The sequence below is a fragment of the Microcaecilia unicolor genome, chromosome 7 (genome assembly GCF_901765095.1).
Source record: "Microcaecilia unicolor chromosome 7, aMicUni1.1, whole genome shotgun sequence".
Taxonomy (NCBI): domain Eukaryota; kingdom Metazoa; phylum Chordata; class Amphibia; order Gymnophiona; family Siphonopidae; genus Microcaecilia; species Microcaecilia unicolor.
Window position 1 is genome coordinate 247410977 of NC_044037.1, and position 24257 is coordinate 247435233.

Sequence of the window (24257 nt, forward strand, 5' to 3'; positions counted from 1 at the left end):
TGTATATTGTACTTTGAAGCATGTATAGTAAGTACACAGAAATTGATTTGGATGCAGTTTTAATTAAACTTCAACGTACTCCTTTTTTTTTTTTTTAAACACTTCAATTCTTTCTTCATGGCAAAAACAATTAGCTTTGCCTCATACCCTTAAAGGGAATTCATAACGGCATCAGTTCAAGCTGCAGATTCCGTTCTTCTCGAAATCCTTCCTTTCCCCAAAAAGAGGCCGTATGTAATCTCTCCAAGGCGGAGATCCATGCACAATACAGAACCTTACAATGAGCGACCGGTCCTTATTGCCTACCCACGTGACCTCCTCTAGTCCAGGATACCTAATCCTAAAAGAATAAATGCAATCAGCCGCATCAGCGCCTGTCCTGCTGCTGACGTCATAGCGCGAGGAGGAATCCCCTTCACCTCGCCCCCAGGCTCTTTCATTCTCTTCAGTCTCCCCGCAAAAAAATTGTAGCCTCCCATTTTCTATTTTTAGGATGACGAGACGTAGATTTCCTTTTGCTGATTACGCAACTTTGCTTCTTTTTTTTTTTTATATAGTAGTTGAAAGATTGGCACTACAACAACCTCCTCCGTCTAGCTGCTATCCCAGGCGCGGCCGTAGCAAAGCTGCCAGTATCTATTTATAGGGTTCAGCTGACGTCACGGAGACTAGATCTGCTGACGTTGGCACTGACGCTGTTGGCTGCAGAAATGAACTTGCGGAGCAGCGCCGGGGCGGCTCGTCTGCTACAATGGAGCTCTTTATCTCTCCACCATCCACCAGTCATCGCACCTAGAGGAGGCAAACTGGAAAATGCAGGACCGGATCTAGGCAAACAGGATCCGGCAGCAAAGGTAAAAAAAAAGAAAAAGGAAAAAAGATAAATATGTCCTGTAGATGACCATGCACTTGGATGTTTTCTACTTTAGCTGTGTTTCAAGGCATTGTTTTTAAAGTCCTCGGGAGCTGTCTTGGTACAGAGGAAGCCGCGCAAAATAGCCGATTTTACAGCGTCGCGCGTGGCAGCCATAGGCAGCAGTGCCGTTTCCATCTGACTTGTGCCGATCAGTCGCGGCTGTTGCTAGATCTCAGACCCGGTTTGTCTGAGGAAGCTGCAGTGAGTGGGAGTCGCGGTATAACGGGTGCGGGCAGCGTTGAAGGCGGCTGGGCGGTAGAGGAGTAAGAGACATCGGAGAAGAAACTCTTTATCCTCCTCCTCCCCTCCCCCCCCCCCCCCCCCCCCCCCTTTGCTCTGCCTCAGACCCGGGCTTTACTGAAGTTCTTTCTTGCTCTTGCTGTTCTTCAACATTCTTGCCCTCAGGGAGCTCGGCATGGCCCTTTGTGTGGGTGTAAAAGAGAACTCTGTGGGGGGAGGGGAGGAGCTTCCTCTGGGGGTGCCGGAGTCCGGGCTGGGAGCCAAGTGTTGCAGCCGTTTCCCACACCACCAGCACTCTTAACAACATGTGTTTCCTATGCCAAGCAGCAGTTTTTGAGGGCATTCTGCCATGCTTTCTAATGTAAGAGCGTGCATCCCGTCTCTCAAAAGCTTGCATAAGAGAATAACTTCCTTGGCCTATTAGCATGTGCATATATGTAAAATTAATGACTTGCTCTAACACCACTGAGGTTTTTTTTTTTTTTAAATTCCAATCAAAATTCTACCTAAATTTGTAAGGAACAGCTGGATTTCAGTTGAGTGCAGATGTTACTAATGGCTGCTTAAGCACGGATGGGCAGATAACATATGGAATGCAACATGTTGCCATATGGTCCATTTAGCCTTTCACCTCCAAGCGTATCAATCATATATATATTCTGAGAGAAATTAAATGACTCTGAACAGAAAGATGAATCGCTTGATACAATATATATTCTTTGAGCTAATGAAATGTAACACTAATATGTGGATTATTTCACCATTTTTTTTTTTAGTTTGAAAGACTGTCTGAACTGTCATTAAACATCACCACACTTGATTTTAGCAGGTTATAAAATACAGGGATACTTGAACCTAAAGTTAAACAAATGACTTTCACTTGTTATAGTTTTGCTTGTTTATAAGTTTTTTTTTTTTTAAATTGGGACATTTAATTAATTTTCAATTATTTGTCCACTTTCTAAATTTACAGACATTAAGGTTGCAGAAATCTAGTAAATACCAGAACCATGAGTAAGTATACACTAGGTTTCTTAATGTTCTCTGCTAATTTTGTATAAGTAGGTGGGAACGACAGATTGTGTTATTATTCTTATTTACAATAGAAACAAAAAAAAAACCCACATGGATAAAATATTGCAAGATTGCCTAAACCACTGTACTGTGGTTTCAGGCGTTCCACACTGTGCAAGGCTGTCTCTCTCTCCCCTCCCCCCATAACTTATTTGAGGCTTAACAAAATTATTTATACTTAACCAATTACTGGTGCATGCATATGGTCCTTAACAAGCTGCTTTGTTTTCACCTTTGACTTGGTAAGATTTTTAAGGCTTGCGATTTTGTATTAATTGGTTTCACTTTGAACAATAATACTTCTGAAATTGTCATCAATAGAAAATAAAGAGCTTTCTCAGTTGAGAGAGCCTATAGTACAAAATAAGTGAATGTTAAATTTTATCTGGCTTCAAAGGTGTGGGACACAAAGAGGCAAACAGACACACATACACATTAGAAGACCATAAATTGATGTATTGAATTTGTTTCCCATAGGCACAAATAAGGAAAAATAAATAGAGCAAACTTGATAAATCAGCTTCTTCCCCTCCTTAAAAAGATTATGCAAAATGTAACCTGAACATTTTAAGTGCACACTAGTGTACAAAATACACTTCTTTTCAGTCTAATATTTTTCTAAGTGTGTATGTGTGTGTAGGATAAGGTTTATTTCAGGAACTAAAGTACAGAGCCCCATTTCACAAGGCTGGATAATTGCTGGTTTTATTGCACAATACAATCTGCACCCATTTGGATCGAAACAGATATGTGGGAAATAGTATGCATGTTATAAAAATATGCAAGTGTAACGTTTATCAGTACATATTTTAATATAGCAGTTTTTATGAAAGGCTACATAGTTCCAGTTATGATTAAGTCGGGTATTTAGGATTTGTGAAAATGAGTCAAGAATTTCTTAATCATATACCCTGGACTTTATAATGATCATCTGGAGAACAATGAACACTATCCCACTGCTATCCATTATAATATTAGATGAAGTGAGGCTGCCAAAATGAGCCCTAAAGAGGGGGAAGATCTGTATTTGATGCTGCCATAATTATGATAATGAAGGTGGGGGAGGGTAACAGGACAAAGGGAATTGCTTCTTATCTGTCTGTAAACCAATTAAACAATTAATTTTGGTATTACAATTTATTTTCATATTTGACTTACAAATTCAGGCTCCAGTTGGCATGGAAAACATATATTTTAACTTCTTATCTTGTTGGTTGCCAGCTGATGTAAATTATGCAGTGACTACATTTGCTGGAGAAAATGCAACATGGCTTTTTCTTTAACACCATTCATTACTAATTCTTCACTTTGTAACTAATTGTAATTACATGGAAATCAGAACAGCTCCACTTTCCTTTTCTAATTCAGTTTATTTGTAAGGTTGGTACAACCCATTAATACTTATGCTAATGTCATTTGGAGATTTATTTTAGTTCTTATCTACTACTACTACTAATTCCTATAGGGCTACCGAAGGTACACAGCACCTGGGATTCAGACCTTGATAAAGACATGCTTTTCTCAAGAGCAGCAGCTTGGACTGATCAGGTGTGACAAAGTGATTTTTATATATTCTGGGTGGTTATTTTGTACAGTTGTGTGGAGAAGCGTGTGCTTTTCTTTCAGTAAAATAATACATTATGCTCTGCATTGAAGGCTTCCTGTAGTTAATGTGTTAGAGGACACATGCATCTTAGATATGGCCAGCAAATTTGTGTGTATTTGTGATGGTACATTTTTTAATGGATATATTTACAAAAACTGCTATAACTGCATGTGTCAAATTGCTGTTCCTGTCTTTCCAAGCTAAAATGTATAATTTCCCTTCTTTACTAAATCTTTGGTTGCATGTGGATTGAGTCTTCAGTGTTCTACATTTTTCACATCATTACTCTAGTACTGCTTGATGTAACTTGATTAGCTCCCTCCCCAGTCATGATTGGTAATTAAAATAGGCATTAAAATTAGTCACTTAGCAATTTTGCTGTTCAATTGGCAATTAAATTACTTAATTGCAATTAAGGTCCTAATTTTAATTGGCAAAATGATAGATGTAGATTTAAGATAATATGTATAAATACTTTAATAAGTATCTATATAAGGACTAGCTAATTACTTAACTTCAAGTATATGCTGTTAACTTTAGAACTTTTAAGCAAGTGATTAAAATATATAGTGAAGAAATTCAAAGAACACGCTGATGGAATTATATTAGCAGAACATTAAGATTCTAGTGTCATTTTGACAAAGCCAAGATGCTAGACTGGCCACTAGATTGTCTTTGTGAAGTTGTTTAATGCTCAAACATGTTTGATTTTTTTTTCTGTTTTAATTTTTTGCATTCTTAAGGTAGAATGGCCTGCTGTGCTTGCAGTGGAGTACCTCTTTGCCCATAGATAAGAGGAAGGTAAAATCAGTTTTATCTTTCAGTTTGCTGTAAAGAAACCTTTAATGCTGTATGCACAGCACTTTGCAGCATGCATGCATGACTACTGGAACAAGAATGTTTTTCTTATTCTTATAAGAATGATCTTTAAATGAAGAGATATTTTAATATAAAGTTGTTTGACCTTTTCTTTACATCAGTATTGTTATCTAGCCTTTGGTACTTGTGATCTGGATTGACCACTGTTGAAAACAGGATGCTGTGCTTCTTGATAGACTTTTGGTCTGTCTGAGTACTACAATGCTTATGTATACATATATGGAGAATCTACAACTAACTTTCCTAATACAAATTAAGCATGTTTAAATATGTCAAGATTGAGATACTTTACACGTTTTTAAACTTCAAATTGGTCAATTGGTTTTACCATTCAGGAGTTTCTAGCTACTTATATCTGGCAAATAATTATATGCTAAGCATCTAATTCTGATGAACACAGTTAAATTGTCTTAAATAATCAAACCTGATTGGCTGATCGAGAGCTTATGTTTGCTTAAACAGTTATATCATTTTCCTATATTGTCTACTATTTAAATAATAATTTTAAAATTCCTAAGGTAGACCACCAAAGCAGTGAAATTTGTGTAGATACACATTTAAAACATTTATGCAAATATATATTTCTTCTGCATGCTTAATTGTGATGTATATATATAATTGTACATGTATATTAAAAGTTTTCATTCTGAAATCAGCCTTCTCTGAATTCTATAGTTTTGTTAGCTTAATCTTTTTTAAATATTTTTTCTACAGAAGATGGTGAAATTAGGGTTATTTTTACTGTTCATATAACATCATACTCATGAGTTATGGAAACTCCTGTCTTTACTAATCAGTAAGGAGAAAATATCCATTAACTCATGAAAATGTAAGGTGCTATTATGTCTTGTTTAACATTTTGTGTATTTACTTTTCTGTCTCCCACAACAAAGCATTGAAGCAGTTATGCAAACTATAATAAACATTAATATCAATCATACCCCATAGACTTGGTTAAAGAGCCAACATATCGCTGTACAGTGATTCAGAAAAGACCTGAGGCATATGTTCAGATCTCACCTATGCCACCAACTATGTGGCAAGGAGCAATCCATTTTCTTTCCCTATCCTTGGTTAACCATTGAAAACAAGGTTCTCGTGTGTGTTTCCCAGCCAATACACTCTTGAAAAATCATGTTTATAGAAACAGAGTTCTCCAGACAATATGTACTAGAGGCCACAAATCAGCACCCACTGTTTGATGCCAAAAGCAGTTTCTCTGGGCTTTTGTCTCAAATATTGGCTGCTTCTGAGTTATATAAAAGGAATCTTAATTGGTTGACATGTTGGATTGCTCACTATAAGACCTATTTACTAACATGTATTAGGTGTCTAACATGACTTTTAAAAGTATGGTGCTGTTGAACTGTTACTGCATTAAAACACCAAGGGCTCCGTTCAGTGGCGTACCAAGGGCGGGGCGGTGGGGGCGGTCCGCCCCTGGTGCACGCTGCTGGAGGGTGCAGAGAGCAGCCACACGCCTGCCGGCTCCGCTGGTTCCCTGCTCCCTCTGCCCCGGAACAGGTTACTTCTTGTTCTGGGGCAGAGGGAGCAGGGAGCCAGTGGAGCCAACAGGCACGCGGCTGCTCTCTGCACCCTCCAGCAGCCAAGAATGCACCCGGGGGGAGGGGGTGTCATTGCGCCGGGGGGTGGGTGGGTGTGTTGTGCTGCACCCTGGGGGAGGGGATGGACACCGCTGCACCTGGGGGGTTGCACAGCAGTGATCCGCCCCGGGTGGAAGCCGACCTAGGATCGCCTCTGGCTCCATTTACTAAGGTGCACTATAGCATTTTTAGCATGCACTATGTCTCTAGTGTGCTAAAAACATAAAAACGCTAGTGCACCTCTTGCATGGCTTAGAAAACAGGGCCCCCAAATGTGGAAATGTTTGCTAGAATGCCTGGTATGGTCAGAGACTGCACTTCACAGTTAACATGGCCATCATTATTGCACATTAATTGCTGCCACATCTTCAGAAGTGTAGCCATTTGCATTCTGTTTATTGGCCATGCTGTCATAGCAGTTAATGTTCTGTATTAACTATTGGGGTGTCCCAGCACTTTGTGGAAGGCAGCCAGGTAGTTAATGGAGAGAGGCTGCAGAGGTGCTGGACTCTAACTTGTCGTCATTTGGCAATTAAGACGTGCTAGGTAGATAACTTTAGTGCAAGTTAACAAGTCTTTTATATTGCTGCCTATTTTTCAATACTTCATATTGGAACAATGAAAACTTGAATTGATGATAATGAACGCACTTTGGTTTATTCTTACTGTGGTTCAGTATAAGGTATCAATTTACAAAGAAACTAGTTCTCTATAAGACAGTATAACTGAGCTCTACACTATAGATTTATATAACAAAAAAAATGTTAAATCAAATTCAAAAGGGAACCAATAGTTGCTGAGCTGAAAACAGGATTGCCTCTAGGGCGTCCCATGAGCCAATGATTTTCTGCTGTGGGACAGGAAGGCTGTTGACCTCTTTAAAAATAAATCATTAAAAAAATATATCTAATGATGTTGGATGAGGAAAAGAGTTTTAAAATCTACAGCTCTGGGTATTGGGCTCCTTTCTCAAACAGTCCTATCAGACATTTCACCCGATCGATTGTATGGTAGTTGATGTAAAGAAGTAATTTGAATCTCTTGCTTTGTACTAGTCAAACAAAATTAGCTTTCTTTATAAATCTAAAATGGATATTAATATGCAATCATGTTTGTATTTTAAAAAGACAAAAAGCTTTGCTTTCTGACATGCATAAGAATGGCATAGAAATGCTTTACTGGTAGTAATGTATTTTAACACACTCAAACATACTACATTTAATTTAATACATCTATATTTTACCATTACAGGAAAACCCATCTATTTTATAGTAAAAAAAAATAATAATTGAAAATCACTGGTAATGAGATCCAAAAGTATGCTAGCAACTCATTATCCATCAGCGCAGTAAAACATATTAAAAAAAAAAAAGGTGCTAAAAGGTGCAAAATGTAAAGTAGATGCATTAATACAAAACATAAAATCCACATACTAAAAAAAAAACCCTTATCTACTTCAATGCATCTGCTTTATTATCTGCATTGCATGTCTTATTTGCATCTTGACATCAGATCTTATACATGTATAAAACATCATGTTAATATATGTAAATGGCCAGTGTTAGGATAATTTAATACACTGGCAGTTTCACAGGGCTATTGGAGGTGTATTTGGCACCCTAGGTGAACCTTCAGCCTAATCCCTCCCCCCCCCTACCCCAGACATCATGCTTTAACATTTTAGTTTTATTTATCTAGTGTTTTAATATACCACTATTCAAAATCCAAGATAACAGCATGGCTTGGTGGTGGTGTATGTAATGAGTGTGATTTTCTGCACATCCAATTATATATTGCTTGTTCTTGAGTTTGCATGGCTGTCAGGATATATATTGTTTTACGTGACAGCAGCTTGTCGTTGTTAGCCTAGGTGATTGCCTAGTCTTGCCTGATGGTTGAGCTAACCCTGCTGCATAAACCACTTTCTTTAACATTGCTTTTGACTCGTAACCACTCGCCTCCACCTACCCTCCTCTCCTCCTTCCTGTACACATTAATTGATTTGATTACTTTATTTTTGTCTATTAGATTGTAAGCTCTTTGAGCAGGGACTGTCTTTCTTCTATGTTTGTGCAGCGCTGCGTATGCCATGTACTGCTATAAAATGCTAAATAGTAGTAGTAGTAGTAGTAGTAGTAGTAGTAAATTATACTTCCTTATGTAAAATCTCAATCTAAGGTTAGATCATACACTAATTATGATAGGCAATTGTTTTTTATGTTTTTATTTTTTGTGCCCTATGCATGCATGCATGAGCAGATGCCACAGAGCATACAGTTCAACCTATAGTCTATTAAGTCCTCATTGAACTGAGCTGGGCGGGATTGACAATCATAATGGTGCCAGCCTGCTGCAGCAGAAGCCACATGCCCCTTGCTGGTGTGTTCAGATGATGGTAGTGGCCCATGGGCTTATAGGAAAGATAAAACAACTTTGATGATGAAGACATATATATGGTTAGAGGACAACCAGAGTGACGACATTAGGAGGAGGAAGGTCAGAGGCTAGGCCTTTGTACACATATAGGGAGGTTCTCAGACTGTACTTTCAAATGAATTACAGCAATTTACTCTTGCCTGTACTGTATTCCATGACCTGGTGTGGAGTGAGTACAAGTCTAGCATTCGCTGTCCACAATTTGGAGTGAACTACAGCTGTATCCATGGGAAACTGAAATTACTACAAAAGGAGGAGAGCTCCTGTTTACTGCATCAGACCCTTGGCCTTAACATGTTCTATGAGCCTGTTTATGGTTTATTAGGTGTGATATACTGCCTTCTACATAAAAACATCAAGGCAGTTTACAATAAAATATTATAAACAAATAAAAGGAAAATTGGAATGCCAAGTATTTAATAAGAAAGAGATCAAGACAACATTTGAGTTACTAATTTCATGTCATATTTTTTGAACAGGTATCTAACCATTCTTAATGGTTTTTAAATTTATTGTTCTCATGCAAATAAGTTTTTCTGCTCCCCTCACCTTAGTGCATTTTACAATAAATGATGGTGACCTTAGGTACATTATTTTCCATAGAAATTATTCTGCTTACAGTATACATTTGATACTCAAAATATTACATGTATATAAGCAAAAAGCAGAAGGTGCATTTCTAGAAGTCTTACAGTCAACATCCATATTGAAGAGAGCAAACTTGGTTCTGTGGATATTCTGATGAAAACATGTTGTATAATGAGAACGTTACGGCTGTGTAGCATACACCTCTGAAAATGGAAGTAATAGCAGTAAGCCCAGGAACTAAAGCTCTTCCATGAAAATGTGAAAAAATTATATGGCTCAATTCAAAATTACAGCCAGTGAAGAGGTGCCATCTTTCTGGAAACATAATGTGAAAGTGCCTCATTTAATAGCGAGTATCTGACTTGATCTACTAACAAATCTATTAAATCACCATTTTCATATGCAATTCTCTGCCTTGTTTTACTGCACTTTCAAAATGTTGGAGATCTGAGCCTATAGAAATAATGTTTTTGAAAGAAGATTTGTAAAAGTGAATTTAGATCTGGTAAAGATTTCTTCAGCAATTCATATGGCTATGGTTATGATATGTATTGTTTAGATAGGAGCTAATTTAAAGATGTGTGCTAGTATTTTTTCCCTAGTGCTACACCTACCAAAATTTCCCCTGGTTGGTTTGCTTTAAAAGTCAGATTTTTATTAAGGGCCGTGAAATATGCCAGTTTTGCTGCAGTACAATGAAAAAAATTAGCAAATCATAAAAGCTCATTGTGGATGTGTCCATTTAGCTGATACTGTTTAACTCCTTTCCATAACTTTCACTTTCATATTGTTTCTGTTTGAGGTAACCTAATAGCGCAGTGAGTTCATGGGGAACTTGGTTCAATTTTCACTGCAGCTCCTTGGGACGCTGGGCAACTCACAAGGGAAATGGGACTTGATATACCTGCCTTTTTGAGGTTTTTGCAACTACATTCAAAGTGGTTTACATATATTCAGGTACTTATTTTGTACCTGGGCAATGGAGGGTTAAGTGACTTACCCAGAGTCACAAGGAGTTGCAGTGGGAATTGAACTCAGTTCCCCACAATCAAAGTCCACTGCACTAACCACTAGGCTACTCCTCCACTTAACACTTCATTGCATGAGGTACAAAAACTATCTTAGATTGTGAACTCAGGACAAAGACAGAACCAGCATATTGGACTAGATTCAGTCTGGAAAAAATTATGCACCGAGCGGTATTCTGTAAAGGATTCCCACACTTTATAGATTAGTGCCTAATTCATGTCTAGTTTAAGTTACCTGTTTTTACACCTGCTGAATGCAGACGTAAAAGCTGGCACCTAAATTAGGCGTTGATCGGGCATATTCTATAAAAATGCTCATAACTCATAGGAACACCCCCTAACCCCCCCCCCCCCTAGGATTTATGTGCAGATCGTGTTAGAATATGATCTGTGTGTAAATACAAATCAATGCCAATAATTGGTTAGCAGCCAATTACTGGCACTGATTGGCTTGTAATCAATTAAGTTGCAATGCACACTCATTTGCATGTGCAACTTTAGTTGCCATATATAGAATCTTGGGGGTAATGTGAACAGTGCTGCATATATCTAGTAATGCTATAGCAATGATAAGTAGTAGTAGAAGTAGTAGTCTATTTTCTTCTGCTTCCAAGGAACATAACAATCCACATAATTCAAATAACCCAAATGCTGATAAGTTATATTATTCACTATACTGTAGCCCTTGTTCCACTACTATATTGTGGTGCTTAAGAAGTAACAGGTCTTTTGTTTTCTGTGGATACTGAATTGGCAAGTTGCTGCAGATTTCATATTGTCCTGTCAATAACTGGACCACTCTATCTCCCCTCTGGGCCAGGAGACAGTGTTTTTACTGGGGGGTACACTAACCCCCTCCCCAATACACAACAATCTAATTATATAGTAATTTGTTTTGCACCTAATCAAAAAAAATCAATTAGGCTATAGCATTATAATAAATGCTATACCATAATTGATTGTTCGAATGGGTCCTAGTTCAAAACTAGGGTAACTAAATTAGAGTTGGATCTACACATTTTGTAGTCAAAAGCCTGACTTTGCAAACACAGCAGCCTTATAACCTATATATTAAAATGTTGCAGGTTTTATCTTGATACTCAGGGGGCTTGGTTACTAATATTTGCTATTTTACCACATGTCCCATTTTGATACCTAGTTACTAATAACTGGGGTTAACAATACAACAACATACGTTAACCGTAGCCCATGTTAGCAAATATGTAGCTAAACATCTTTGAATATGTGCACAAAGTTGGTTTGTAGGCGCTGAATGTAAATGCTTCATTGGAGGAACATGATGTTGGAATGTAGTTTATGTGAGAATATATAAAGTTAAAATACATGGCTATAATAATCTGCTGTATCTTATACTATGATCTGTCTTAACACTGTTTGTGATAAACCTTTGCTGTTACAGCAAATTTGAATCAGTGTTTTTATTTAACACCGCCCCCCCTCTCAAATCTATGTACATGTTCAGTAAACTAAATCTAACTCTTCTGTCCATATGAGTTCAAGAACAGTAAGCTCTTTCGTTTTCGCCCTTAACCAAGCACTCACCTAATCGTTGTAGCCCCCTACTGGCATTATAAGTATTGTAATCTCTACACCGTTTGCATTGATTTAAATAGGTATGAAAGTTAGTTTGGGTTTATAAAAAAAATTCTTTCGAGGAATGGTGTCTGTATTATAACAGCACCCTAGGGACTTCACTATAGCTTTCCTCTCCATGTGCACAAGTTTAAATAAATCGGTACCTACGCTGGCTTCAGCTACTGCCTGAGTTGTGATTGTATTACACCGAAGTTTGCCGTCTTCTGCATGCTTTACACACACACATAAAATAAAAGGAAACTGTCTAGCTCACAATGACTAGGCATTTCACAATGCATCCGGCCGTTATGTATGTATTTATGCCACATTCCACTGGCGGCAATTTAAAATTAACCTCTGCACTTGTTAAGTAGCAGAATGACTGAACTTTCTCACGAACGGAGTGGAAGAGGCTCATGCTTGGAGGCAGCAGCAGCAGCAGCAGGGGCAGCCAACAAAGCTACGCAGAGCGAGACAGAATCTCCTGTGAGCAACCCCCGGCTGCCCAAAAATAACCTGCTAGGGAGGCTTAAGGGTGGAAGTGCTCGAGTTTCCGATGTCCTAAAATAGCCGCTGCAAGCCCTGCCCCCTCACCAGCTCCGAGTCCCAGGGCGTTTGGCAGAGGATTCGCAGCCCAGCCCGGGTTTATAGTGTGGCTGCTATTTTTGGCCGAGACGCCCGGTTGCGTCAATGGCGGCGCTCCCTGCGTCACGCGCCATTCTTCCGTCCCCTATCACTTTTTCCCTTTCGTTGGACTGAATTGGTTCACCCACGGCGGCTGACGCGGCTTTCATGCTAATGAGCTCCCTTCTGTTTGCTCTCACAATGCGAGCGGCTGGGAAAGTTAAGGTGGTCAGGTAGCTGCGCCCCTTTCACTTTCTAAACACCCACTTCTTTTTTAGTGCTGCTAAAAATGGAAACACAGTTTAGACTGGCTGGCTTCATGGGCTTGCTTAAACTTTAATGTACTTTTTATTTTTTTTTGGTAAATAAATATATCAAGGGCCATGAGTTTAGCGTATATTTCGTATGCCAAAACAATAGGGCAACCACAGAATCGACTGTGACACTGTGCGCTCTGGGCTTTTCCTAAGTCTTCCATGTGGAACAGCTGTAAGGATGATTTGGCGGTAGCCCAGTGAACTAGTTTCTCACAAGTACAGCCTACAGCCAGCAACTTTAGGCCTGGCCCACATATTATTCTCCAGGAACGAGAGCATTCACCCTCCTCTTTTGAACAGATATTAGCTTTGCTTAAATAGACATAGGCTCATTCCATTTGCTTGCGTTCACCTGTTCTGACTTGCGGCACGATTTTATGCCCTATTGTGCAAAGGCTCCTTATGGGTTTTCTAACATCTATTCCAAATTCTACTTTTAACACTTTTGACTTTAGAACTGACACGTGCTATACATTAATATTAAAAAGACAAGTGTAATAGGATGGCAAAAAATATAGAGATATAAAATAAAACTAAGAGCAGAAGCATGGTAAAAATTTGACCAATAGCTATTTTCTTTCAGGGCACTTGCTAGTCTGTTCCTCAATCATTCATTTTGCTTTGACCTTATAACGAGAGTCCTTTGTAACGCTGTTTCAAACTTTGCATGAAACACTATTATTGATAAAAGTAAGGTAGAGTGTGTTTAAAACAATATGCTGCTTTTTACAGCCATGACTTTTTCTTAAACTATTTCTCCTTCAGTTTAAGTGGACATAGTAAGTGATGCGGAAATTAAAGGGAAGTTTATACTTGTAAACTAAAACGGACACCTGGTGCCTGAAGCTAATTAATCCAGATACAGTGGCGTCTTTAAGTGGGGAAAAATCATCTCCAATTCGCTTGATTAGAGTTTCACAGAAATAATCTTGCATTCTCTGAAACGAAGTGGAGGCTGACTACACCACGTCTCTATTTGTTTTCGAGACTACGGAGAACTGGAGAAGGCTTCTATAGGTCACAGAACAGAGCGTTTTCGACTGTTAATGTAAAAATGGAAAGTAGTTGCCTGCATATAAATTAAAAATTGTGCAGCTGGCAAAGCTTATTTTGGCAGATCAAATGTCATGCGTACACACACACTACATGAATAAACCTTATAGCTGGGGCCTAGCTCATGCAAAGTCATAAATCGTAGTTCTGATGCTAGGAAATCATAATTCACTGAACTGATGCCACAACTATGATTTATGGCTTCCCCAAACCTTAGACGACTAGGTTACTGCTCGCTGCCTTCTATACGTCCAAATCTGTTTAACAGTCTCAAGTAGAAAAGTCTTTTAACCGAGGGTTCCTTTTATTTATGACCTTTATTAATCACAACCTAAACTACTGCTTCCAGGTAAAGTAAGGTCACAGGAGGTTAATGTCCAAGATCTCCCTTCCCAGTGGGCTTCAAAACTAAAAACGAGAAAATCCCACTTGAAATATCCCGGGGCCTGCCGATCTTAACAGGACTGATATATTAACCTTCTGTCTTGGAGATTTAGTTGCACCCTTCCCTAACCAGAGTTAAGATTTGAAAACATTTTTTTTTCAATAATGTGTAACAAGTGCATACAATTGTATTATAGAAGTAGCACAACTGAACAAATGGCTGGTATTCAATCTGATGTTAGATTTCTTTGGGTCGTAAAAAAATCGCCAGCATTACAGGGCTCATTGCATCACTAAGCTGGCACGCTTACAAAGAACAGATTTCTGAAGGATTCCAGTGTTGCCCTCCCTTTTCCTCATTCACAAGTAAAACTTTATGTATTAATCCAAATTTAACATCTCTGCAAAAGTGCACCAAACGGTTTACAAATGTTTAAACTACATACATGAAACTAGTAGTCAATGTCAAAGAATATTATTCTTTTTGTCAACCCTGCCGAATACCATGCAGGTGTCTCCAAATGTCACCCTACACTGCGCTCAGCAATGGTTTGTAAGTTAACACCATGAGATGGGTGAGACAGACCGAAGAGGCCTTTAAATCTCTATTGTGCAAAGTATCTTTAGTGGCACTGGCAACTCTGCATTAGGAAAGTATCTGCTTACCTGCCAGTGATTCATTTATACCCACAGAAGCCAGTCAGCCTTGTGAATAGGAATCTGTGGCGATCATGTGAGGGCTGAACAGGCCACAAGGCCTGAGTCCACCTACTGGGGAATTTCCACATGATGTGAATATAGGGGGCATCACTTTAGCCTCAGGAAGGATCAAGGGGTTAATTTCTCATAAGTCCTCTCCCTGCCTGTGTTTCTTACCTGTATGCTCGGTTGCCCTCACTGCTGCTGTACCTAGCAGCGCTTGAAAGCACAAAGGTTTTACTGGCAAGGATGTAGACATTTTACAGAAAAAAAAAAGGTATAAAGTAGCCCAGAGTTTCCCCTACAGGGGAGAGAGAGACCAAAAAAATAATCAATTTAACCCTCATTTAACACTTTTTCTAACCGAAAATATTCGCTGCTGTGGTGATAGGGGGGAGGCCAGGGATCAAAATGAACACTGTTTGAGTTTTGCCAAACTGATAGCTGGTTTCGGAACTAAGAAGGCCCGTATCCTGGACAGACTGACTGCTTGACCTTACCGTTCTGATGTCCTCAAGACACGTAAGACTAGAAATCTGTGCGGGCAATGGGATAACACAAGCCAACTGGCACCCTACAGCCCCTTGGGATATACTGATATAGGATAGTTTTGAGTCCTTAAGTGTCTTAGGACATTTAAAAGGGATATCATGGGACCTTCCGTCATTACCAGTAGGTGATTTTTTTTTTTTTAGGGGCTAAAGGACAAAGGAGGCTGGGGAGATGGTGTGAGGATTTAAACATTTCCGTGTCTAATTCTGAGCAATAACGAGGTAGGACCTAGAGAAAAGAGGACCAGAGAGATGACTGGGAAGTTAATCCAAAGCACACGACTCTCCCTTTCAGACTGGATCCACGAGTTCCATAAACAGTAGTAAACTCTAGCTGGAAACTTTATTCCAAATACAAAGCATCGATACGACTCAGTTTTAAAAATGCTGCAAACCATTTCTCTGTTATGAATCCCCGCACTTAGATATATTGTTCTGTAATTCCTAGTACTTCATATAAGTTGCACAAAGATGGAGAGGCAGACTCCGGTCTAAAGCGGTAGAAATGTGCATGCCTTCACCCTGTTTACAGTCTGGGCTTTTTTTTTTTTTGTGGGGGGGGGGGGGTCGTTGCACATATTTTGAGAACGATGTAATAAGGTGAAGTAGAGTTGCTCCCACCTTAAAATCTGTTCTGTTCGTGAGGTCACGTCGGAAATTTACCAAAGCAAGCACAGGCCAACTGTACAGCGCGAGCAAAGCTTTTGTGTTCTGATTGGCCCATCGGCGCTGACGTGTGGTGACGCTTGGAGATTTTAGTTAGCTGCTAGCTGTGGAATAGGGAGCCCAGATAAACAAAGGCACATTGGAGGGAAGGGCCAGACTGTCCGGTTTCAGCTCACTGTGCTTAACTAGTGCTGCACTTTCTCGTAAAAACACGAGCAACTTGCTCCCCGCACGATTGCTTTCGCCCCCTTTCTCTGTACCTAGGAATGTACAAAACAGCTAAATGAATAGAAAAGACCCTTCTATTAACCAAGTAAGTATTTTATTTTTTAGATTTTTCTTCTAAGCTTTTTTTTTTTCCTTCCAATTTTCAGCTGCATGCCTGCGCTTCAGTTTTGACTGTAAATGCAGTGTGTCGATGAACTGAATTATTCGAGTTCAGCTTCTCTGGCTTACCCAGTTGTAATTCAGTTTAGATGTCGAGCGTTGTCCTGTTATTTAAAGAGATATGGTTAAACACGGTATTGGGGGGATGCTATTTGCTTTGAAGGCACTCGAATATCAATCGCCTCCTTCTTAGGGACAAGCAGTTATATTGAATTTCCCTAATATTTGCAGAGCTTCTATAATCTGGGCCTGACATGTCAGGGTTAAATGCAGTGGGAAAAGTTATTCAGTTTATCAGCCATATGTTAGCTGCGGGTACAATTCTCTAACTCCGTGGCGATAGGAATCACTTGTGTTGCCATGGTAAATCATCCGATCTTGCCTTGTTCCTGATCGTTTACTTTCTTGCTTATTATGCTTAATAATTTTTTTAATTATTTACTGGTCGTCCGGTGTTGCTTGAACCTACCCGCTGATTCCACCCACTGCAGCTATCCTGCAGCTTTTTTTTTAGGGGGGGGGGCAGTGATTTTTCAAGTTCCTCATTTACTGTACATTGGATATCATTGAAAGATCTGACACAAGATAATTTAACAGGGAGGTGAACTTAGGAAGGGATGTTTTTACTTTGGATTACTCTACGATGCCCACGTGTTGCAAAATGCGATTTATGTATTTAAGAGCTGTGGATAAGTCAGTGTGAACAGTGGGGATTATTTACTCACGTAGTCAAACCATTTAGTGCTGCATGTTTAAAGGTGTGCCTGCCCCTCCCCCTTCTGGTAGTGCACACTGGAAAACCCTTGAAGATCGGGCCTTATGCTCCATTATAAATGCAAAACCCCCTTCAACTTTTCACAGGAAATGATCCAGCAAGAATGCAAAGTTATATAGGTGTTCCAGTTACTTTTCTTGAAACTTTTTTTTTTTGGCCAAAAAAATCGCATTTTCAACTGTTGCTTGCCCAAGTTAAGTATCATGTTACATAAGTACCACAGAGTTGACAGTGAACATTTATTGAAGAAGTTGCTTTTTTTTATCACATTGCATAAAGGTGTATTCCTGTCATTTGTTTCCCTCCCCCCCCCCCCCCCCCACAGACACAAAATTTTAATCTTAAGTCTTGAATATTACTGACTTGTCGATGTTTGAGTACTGATAAGAACAAACTTTTTACCACTTGGAGCTAAACTACACAAATGAGTCTATTAGATATACACTCTCCAAAAGTTTGTGTGTATTCTAATAGAATTAATAGACTTACTTTGATATTTAAATCAAGATGTTGAAAACTACTCAAGGAACTCTGTGCCAAAAAGCTGCAGCGCAGAAAACATTTCCCCATCTCTATATTGAAATTTTTCGTTAACAGTGCTGCTTTACCAAGAGGCCTTGCTTTATTTATTTATTTATTTATTTATTTATTTATTTAGTTATAAATAATATACAAACGTTCCCAGAAAAAGTTCTTAAAAGTTTTGTGTTATCTTGGTAAACCTGGGACACAGAGGTACTTGGAACATAAAGCTCATTATATTTCTGTTTCAGTGACGTTTCCGGAGATCCTGGACCGCTATTGATTCTTTCAGCCTTGGAAACTTTGATATACTCAGAATTACGACACTGTCCACTTTTAATTTTCTCGAGAACTCCAGTGACTCGGCTGAAGGTTTGTTGAAATGTATTTCTCTAACGCTAAAACAAACAATATTAATTAAGAATATTATATTGCAAGCCTTGTAATATATTTGAAAAATAAAGTACACTCTATAGATCATATTTTAATTTTAGCCATGTAAACTGATAGATAATATATTTTAGATCATATACATCCTAGATACCTGTGTAGTTATAGACGGGGGCACATGTAAAAGCCTATTTAAAAAAATGCAACATAACATGGGAAGAGTGATTAGGAAACTATTAAATCGTTTATCTTTTGGTACTTAGATATATGGTTGTTGCATTAAAAGAAGCCTTTACAGATTACCTGCATTGTCATACTGCGGGAAGCAGGTGTAAAAAAGGGGAGTTGAATAGTATGGGTATGTATTAAATTGTTTCATTTGCAGCCATGCCCTGTGTTCAGGCTCAGTATGGGTCATCGCCTCAAGGAGCCAGCCCAGCTTCCCAGAGCTACAGTTACCACTCTTCAGGAGAATACAGCTCCGATTTCTTAACTCCAGAGTTTGTCAAGTTTAGCATGGACCTCACCAACACTGAAATCACTGCCACCACTTCTCTCCCCAGCTTCAGTACCTTTATGGACAACTACAGCACAAGCTACGACGTCAAGCCACCTTGCTTGTACCAAATGCCCGTCTCCGGTCAGCAGTCCTCTATTAAAGTTGAAGATATGCCGATGCACAGCTACCAGCAACACAACCACCTTCCACCTCAGTCTGATGAGATGATGTCGCATTCAGGCTCAGTGTATTACAAGCCGTCATCACCCCCAACTCCTACAACTCCAAGCTTCCAGGTTCAACACAGTCCAATGTGGGACGACCCTGGTACTCTTCATAGCTTTCATCAGAATTATGTGGCTACTACTCACATGATAGACCAGCGAAAAGCCCCTGTATCCAGGCTTTCCTTGTTCTCTTTTAAACAATCGCCTCCAGGAACACCAGTGTCCAGTTGTCAGATGAGGTTTGATGGCCCTCTCCATGTCTCCATGAACCCCGAGGCATCAGGGGCCCATCACGTTGGAGATGGTCAAACATTTGCAGTTCCCAATCCTATCAGGAAGCAGGCACCTATGGGCTTTCCTGGGCTCCAACTTGGCCATGCTTCCCAGCTGCTGGACAACCAGGTCCCATCACCTCCTTCCCGAGGTTCTCCATCCAACGAGGGACTCTGTGCTGTCTGTGGGGACAATGCTGCTTGTCAACATTATGGAGTTCGTACTTGTGAGGGTTGCAAAGGATTTTTCAAGGTCAGTTTTCGAAAGCAAGTAAACTATAGTGTTCAATTTAACGTGTACCACAGAGATAATAAGCAAAATTACCCATTCAGGTGAACGAGAGAAGGAGCAGAAAGTGGAGGAGCTTGGAAGTTTGTGCCCGTAAGGGAAAGATACACAGTTTTAATTATAGTGCTCAGATAACTAAAGAAAAAGCTGACATTTCCAGACAACTTGCTTTTTTTTTCTCCCAGTAACCGATTCTTTGTATGCTATAACAAGATAAATAGTTTAAGTTGTCCACCTGAGCAATGAGATTTTGGTCTTTAGAGCCTAGAGCTTATACAAGATCGCTCAAAGAGTCCCCCCTCTCCCCCCCCCCCGCCAAGTAAGAACTTCTATTCAGTTGAACAGGGCTATAAGCAACTTTCCCCTTCAGGTTTAAATTGGTTAGGACAGAGAACCGTGTCTAAGCTAACCAAGTGGAACTGAATTCCCTATGGTAAAATTAAGTGATCCCTTTCTTTCACCATCCTGATTGAATAATCTTGTTTTAAATAGGGAAGGTCTCCAAGGAACGTAAATAATATGAATGCCCACGGATTTGTATTTACTGAACGTCTACCTCTTCTGTAGCATAGAAAACGCAGTAAGAAGCAGGGAGGATAGCTTAAAACGTTAACGCTATCATTCCCCCTCTCCCCCCCCCCCCCCCCCCCCCCCCGCTCTGGTTAAAGCCCTGCAAAGGAAAATAAAAGTTCTGGCATTTTATTGTAGTGGGTTTCAGTTAATAAACCTTAAACGGTGACTAATTTCTTCCCGTTTTCTTCATTGCAGCGCACAGTGCAGAAAAACGCTAAATACGTTTGTTTAGCAAATAAAAACTGTCCTGTGGACAAACGCCGGAGAAACAGATGCCAGTACTGTCGCTTTCAAAAGTGCCTTGTTGTTGGCATGGTCAAAGAAGGTACAGCTTTCAATCCAAACCATTCCTTTGATTGCTTTTCTGTTTAGCACCACCCTGGTGGAGTCCCCCCCCCCCCCCCCCCCCAGTGTAGAAAACCTCATCGCTTGTACTAATCTTTGGTATAATTAATGATATTGGGAAAGCATTTGAAATATGGAATATAATCTGCATGTTTCCTCCCCTTTCCCTGGTAGTTCACACTTTCTGTTCTTTACAGCCATTCCAATAAAATGTTTTATAGAAATCCATCATATCCGTACAGCCTAATGCCCTAAAATGATTGTGTTTTTTTTTTTTTTTTTTTTTTTTTTTGTAAGAGATGCAAATTGAACGTATTGAAATACGGGGGTTGGGAACAGAAGCTCTGAGCTTTATGATTTTTTTTTGTTTTGTTATTTTTGTCCAGTGGTTCGTACAGACAGTTTAAAAGGTCGAAGGGGTCGTTTGCCTTCCAAACCGAAGAGTCCCCAAGAGCCGTCTCCCCCTTCGCCCCCGGTGAGTCTGATCAGTGCCCTGGTGAGAGCCCACGTTGACTCCAACCCAGCAATGAGCAGCCTGGACTATTCCAGGGTAAGTGGTAGTTGCCTGAGGAAAAAAAAAAAAAGGAACGAGCCTTTTAGCATCTCCCCCCATACAAAAGGGCTAGGTCTACTAAGGAGTCGCCGCTGCTTGGAGAAAAATGTACAGTAGATCTTGGTCCTAGAGATGCAAAACGGAAGCAACTCCCTGGCACAAGTGCGCGCTGGGAATATATTTAATACCACTGGCCCGTCGTTCCAAAGCTACGAGGACGATTTGAACAGATGTTCTAAATCTGTTGCACGACTTTTCCTTAATGAACTATTAAGGAGATGTGATAAAATAATATATATATATAGAACCAAAGTTATTTATTAGCGTTAATGCGTTTAAATTGGAGAAAAGTTAGTAGTTATATAACTGACATTTTTCCAGAGCAAAATAGGTCTTTTCAAATCAACTACTACTTCAGTGGGTGCAAATACTAACTCACCAATTGTTTTGTACAGATAAAAAGAACCACTCAGGAGTTTAGATGGCATTGTATTTAGTCTGTAGAGAAATGACAATTTACATATTTAAAGCAGCGACCTCATGGCACCATCTCTAATTGAATTAATTGCCCTGGAACATCTAATTTTCTTACTGGTCAGAGATAGGTTTAATTGTTATAAAAACCAAGCTCCCCTACTAGAAATGGGGTTAGCAATTTCACGGGTTATATATTTTAGAGAACCTCATTAAGTGCTTTTTTAAAATGAAATTTCAGTTCCAGGCTAACCCCGAGTACCAAATGAATGGAGACGACACTCAGCATATCCAGCAGTTCTATGATCTGTTGACCGGCTCCATGGAGATTATCAGGGGATGGGCAGAGAAATTCCAGGCTTCCCTGAGCTACCCAAACAGGATCAAGACCTGCTCTTCGAATCGGCCTTCTTGGAACTTTTTGTACTGCGGCTAGCTTACAGGTAATTATCAAATTAGTGGAAGTTCTTGATTATTATGAAATCAAACCCCTTCAAGGTCCACTGATTTGCATTTTATTAGCTCCACGGTAATTAGGTGCCTCTTAAATCCTCATTTATTACTCTCCTAGTAATTAGTTGTTTAGCCTTTTTTCTTCTTCTTCTTTTTATGTTAATTGCAGGTCCAACCCAGTGGAGGGCAAACTCATTTTTTGCAATGGGGTGGTCTTGCACAGGTTGCAGTGCGTTCGTGGTTTTGGTGAATGGATCGATTCTATTGTTGAATTTTCCTCTAGCTTGCAAAGTATGAACATAGACATTTCTGCCTTCTCCTGCATCGCTGCTTTAGCTATGGTAACAGGTCAGTTCCAGTATACTTAGTTTTTTTTTGAAAACATATCACAGATCGAGGCATTTAATTTTATGACCTAGGAACCACTCACTACATAACTGTCACCTGCTAAGTGTAATACTGTTGTCTTTTACAGAGAGGCATGGATTGAAGGAACCCAAAAGGGTGGAAGAACTCCAAAACAAGATAATTAACTGTCTCAAAGACCACGTGACTTTCAATAACGGGGGGTTGAATCGCCCCAACTATCTGTCCAAACTTTTGGGGAAGCTTCCCGAACTCCGCACCCTTTGTACACAGGGGTTGCAACGCATTTTCTACCTGAAACTGGAAGATTTGGTTCCACCCCCAGCAATAATTGACAAACTCTTTCTGGACACGTTACCTTTTTAAAAGACTAGTTTGCATTTAAATGAACTATATAGCAACTTCACTTGACTGAAGGAATTTACCTGTGCACAAAAAGCACCTTGGGTGCCGAATCCACACAGAAAACTATTGCTGTTTTCATACCATTGGCAGAACGTGGTTGGGCATTTTGGCTCTTTGATTCGGATTCAGAGAAAGGACTATACAGATGCAGTGGGATGAAACTTTTTACTATCGTCTGAAAGAATTTATCAACCCGTAGGAGGACAGCAGATTAAGAAGAAAGTGTCTGATTATGCTGAACTCGACTAAGACTGATTCTAGCAGAAAGTATTACGATGATCCACAAACCTTGCCCTCCCTAAAGATTAAAGTTTTTTTTATTGTAAAAGAAAGCTGTAATATAATACTAAATGTTGCGTGGTTGGCATGAACTAAAGAAGGAAAAGGCTTGTAAATTTAACAGATCCAGTCTGGCTTTTTTTAAATTATTTTGTGCCTATTTATGAATAAATATTAATGCAGTTCTAAAACAAAAGATTAAACGTGTTTGCGAAAACAAAAATAAAGAAGAGGGGAAGCATGTCGATTTTAGGCTAAAATGTTATAGGCACTTGCTATTTCAGTAATGTCTATATTATGTATAAATAGTATTCAGACACTATGTAGTCTGCTAGATTTTATAAAGATTGGTAGTTACCTGAGGCAAAACTATTTCTCAGTTGTAAAATAGGTGAATACAAGCATTAGGGAAATCAGAATCCTAAAGATGGGGCACAGTGTTTGTAACACCGTCCGACATTCCTTGTTTGTAAGTGTTGTATGTACTGTTGATGTTGATAAGAAAAAAAAGTTTATATCTTGATTAATTTGTTGTCTACGGTGAAACTAAACTTGCATGCAGCAGCTTTTGACTGGTTCCAGAGTGCTTATACTACATATAACTCCCTGGAAATTACTGAGCACTTTGAATTTTTTTTGTTTTTATGTCCAAAATTGTCGGTTAATATATTATTTTTTTGTTTGAGTAAAATTTTTAATATTGCCATATTCTGTAGCTCATTCTTTGTGTACTTCAGGATGGCTTATTTCAATGCTCACTGCCTCTTCTAAGATGTGGGACAGTTTAAAATACTTTTCATATTTACAATAAAATTATGCAAGCTACAATAATTTGGTTTATAATCCAGGTAAAACGATCCTTCTATACCCCCAAGGATGCATCACATGACAGCACTGCTTTTGCAACAATACATTGACCTAATGTGATAATTAATATTAAGCATGTCTCAGACTTCAGTTCTAAGGTATAAAGCACCAAGAAGAAACCGGATTATGGAAAGGTTGGTCATGTCTACTTCAATTATTCTTATCAGATTTACTATATTACCTGGAGTTCAGATGTTACTTTTATAAAATGGAAGCATTTCTTGATTTAAGCTATCTTTTTGTTCGTCAGAAAATAAAATTAAATGCTATATTCCTAAATTAAGCACTGCTGTAGCTCACCTGACAATTAGGATAGGAAA

The 24257-nt window shown here is 39.2% G+C and overlaps 1 protein-coding gene across 1 annotated transcript; it reads left to right on the forward strand.

Annotated features, from left to right (window-relative positions):
• Positions 1 to 633: 633 nt before the first annotated feature.
• NR4A2 (nuclear receptor subfamily 4 group A member 2) lies at positions 634 to 23885 on the forward strand. Its single transcript, XM_030209564.1, is given in 12 exon segments — positions 634 to 854; positions 2130 to 2170; positions 3696 to 3778; positions 4580 to 4637; positions 18197 to 18317; positions 18721 to 19586; positions 20391 to 20520; positions 20927 to 21090; positions 21809 to 21917; positions 21920 to 22010; positions 22190 to 22368; positions 22496 to 23885. Coding segments are annotated over 7 exon segments (1794 nt in total). The 5' UTR covers positions 634 to 854; positions 2130 to 2170; positions 3696 to 3778; positions 4580 to 4637; positions 18197 to 18317; positions 18721 to 18722; the 3' UTR covers positions 22753 to 23885.
• Positions 23886 to 24257: the final 372 nt, after the last annotated feature.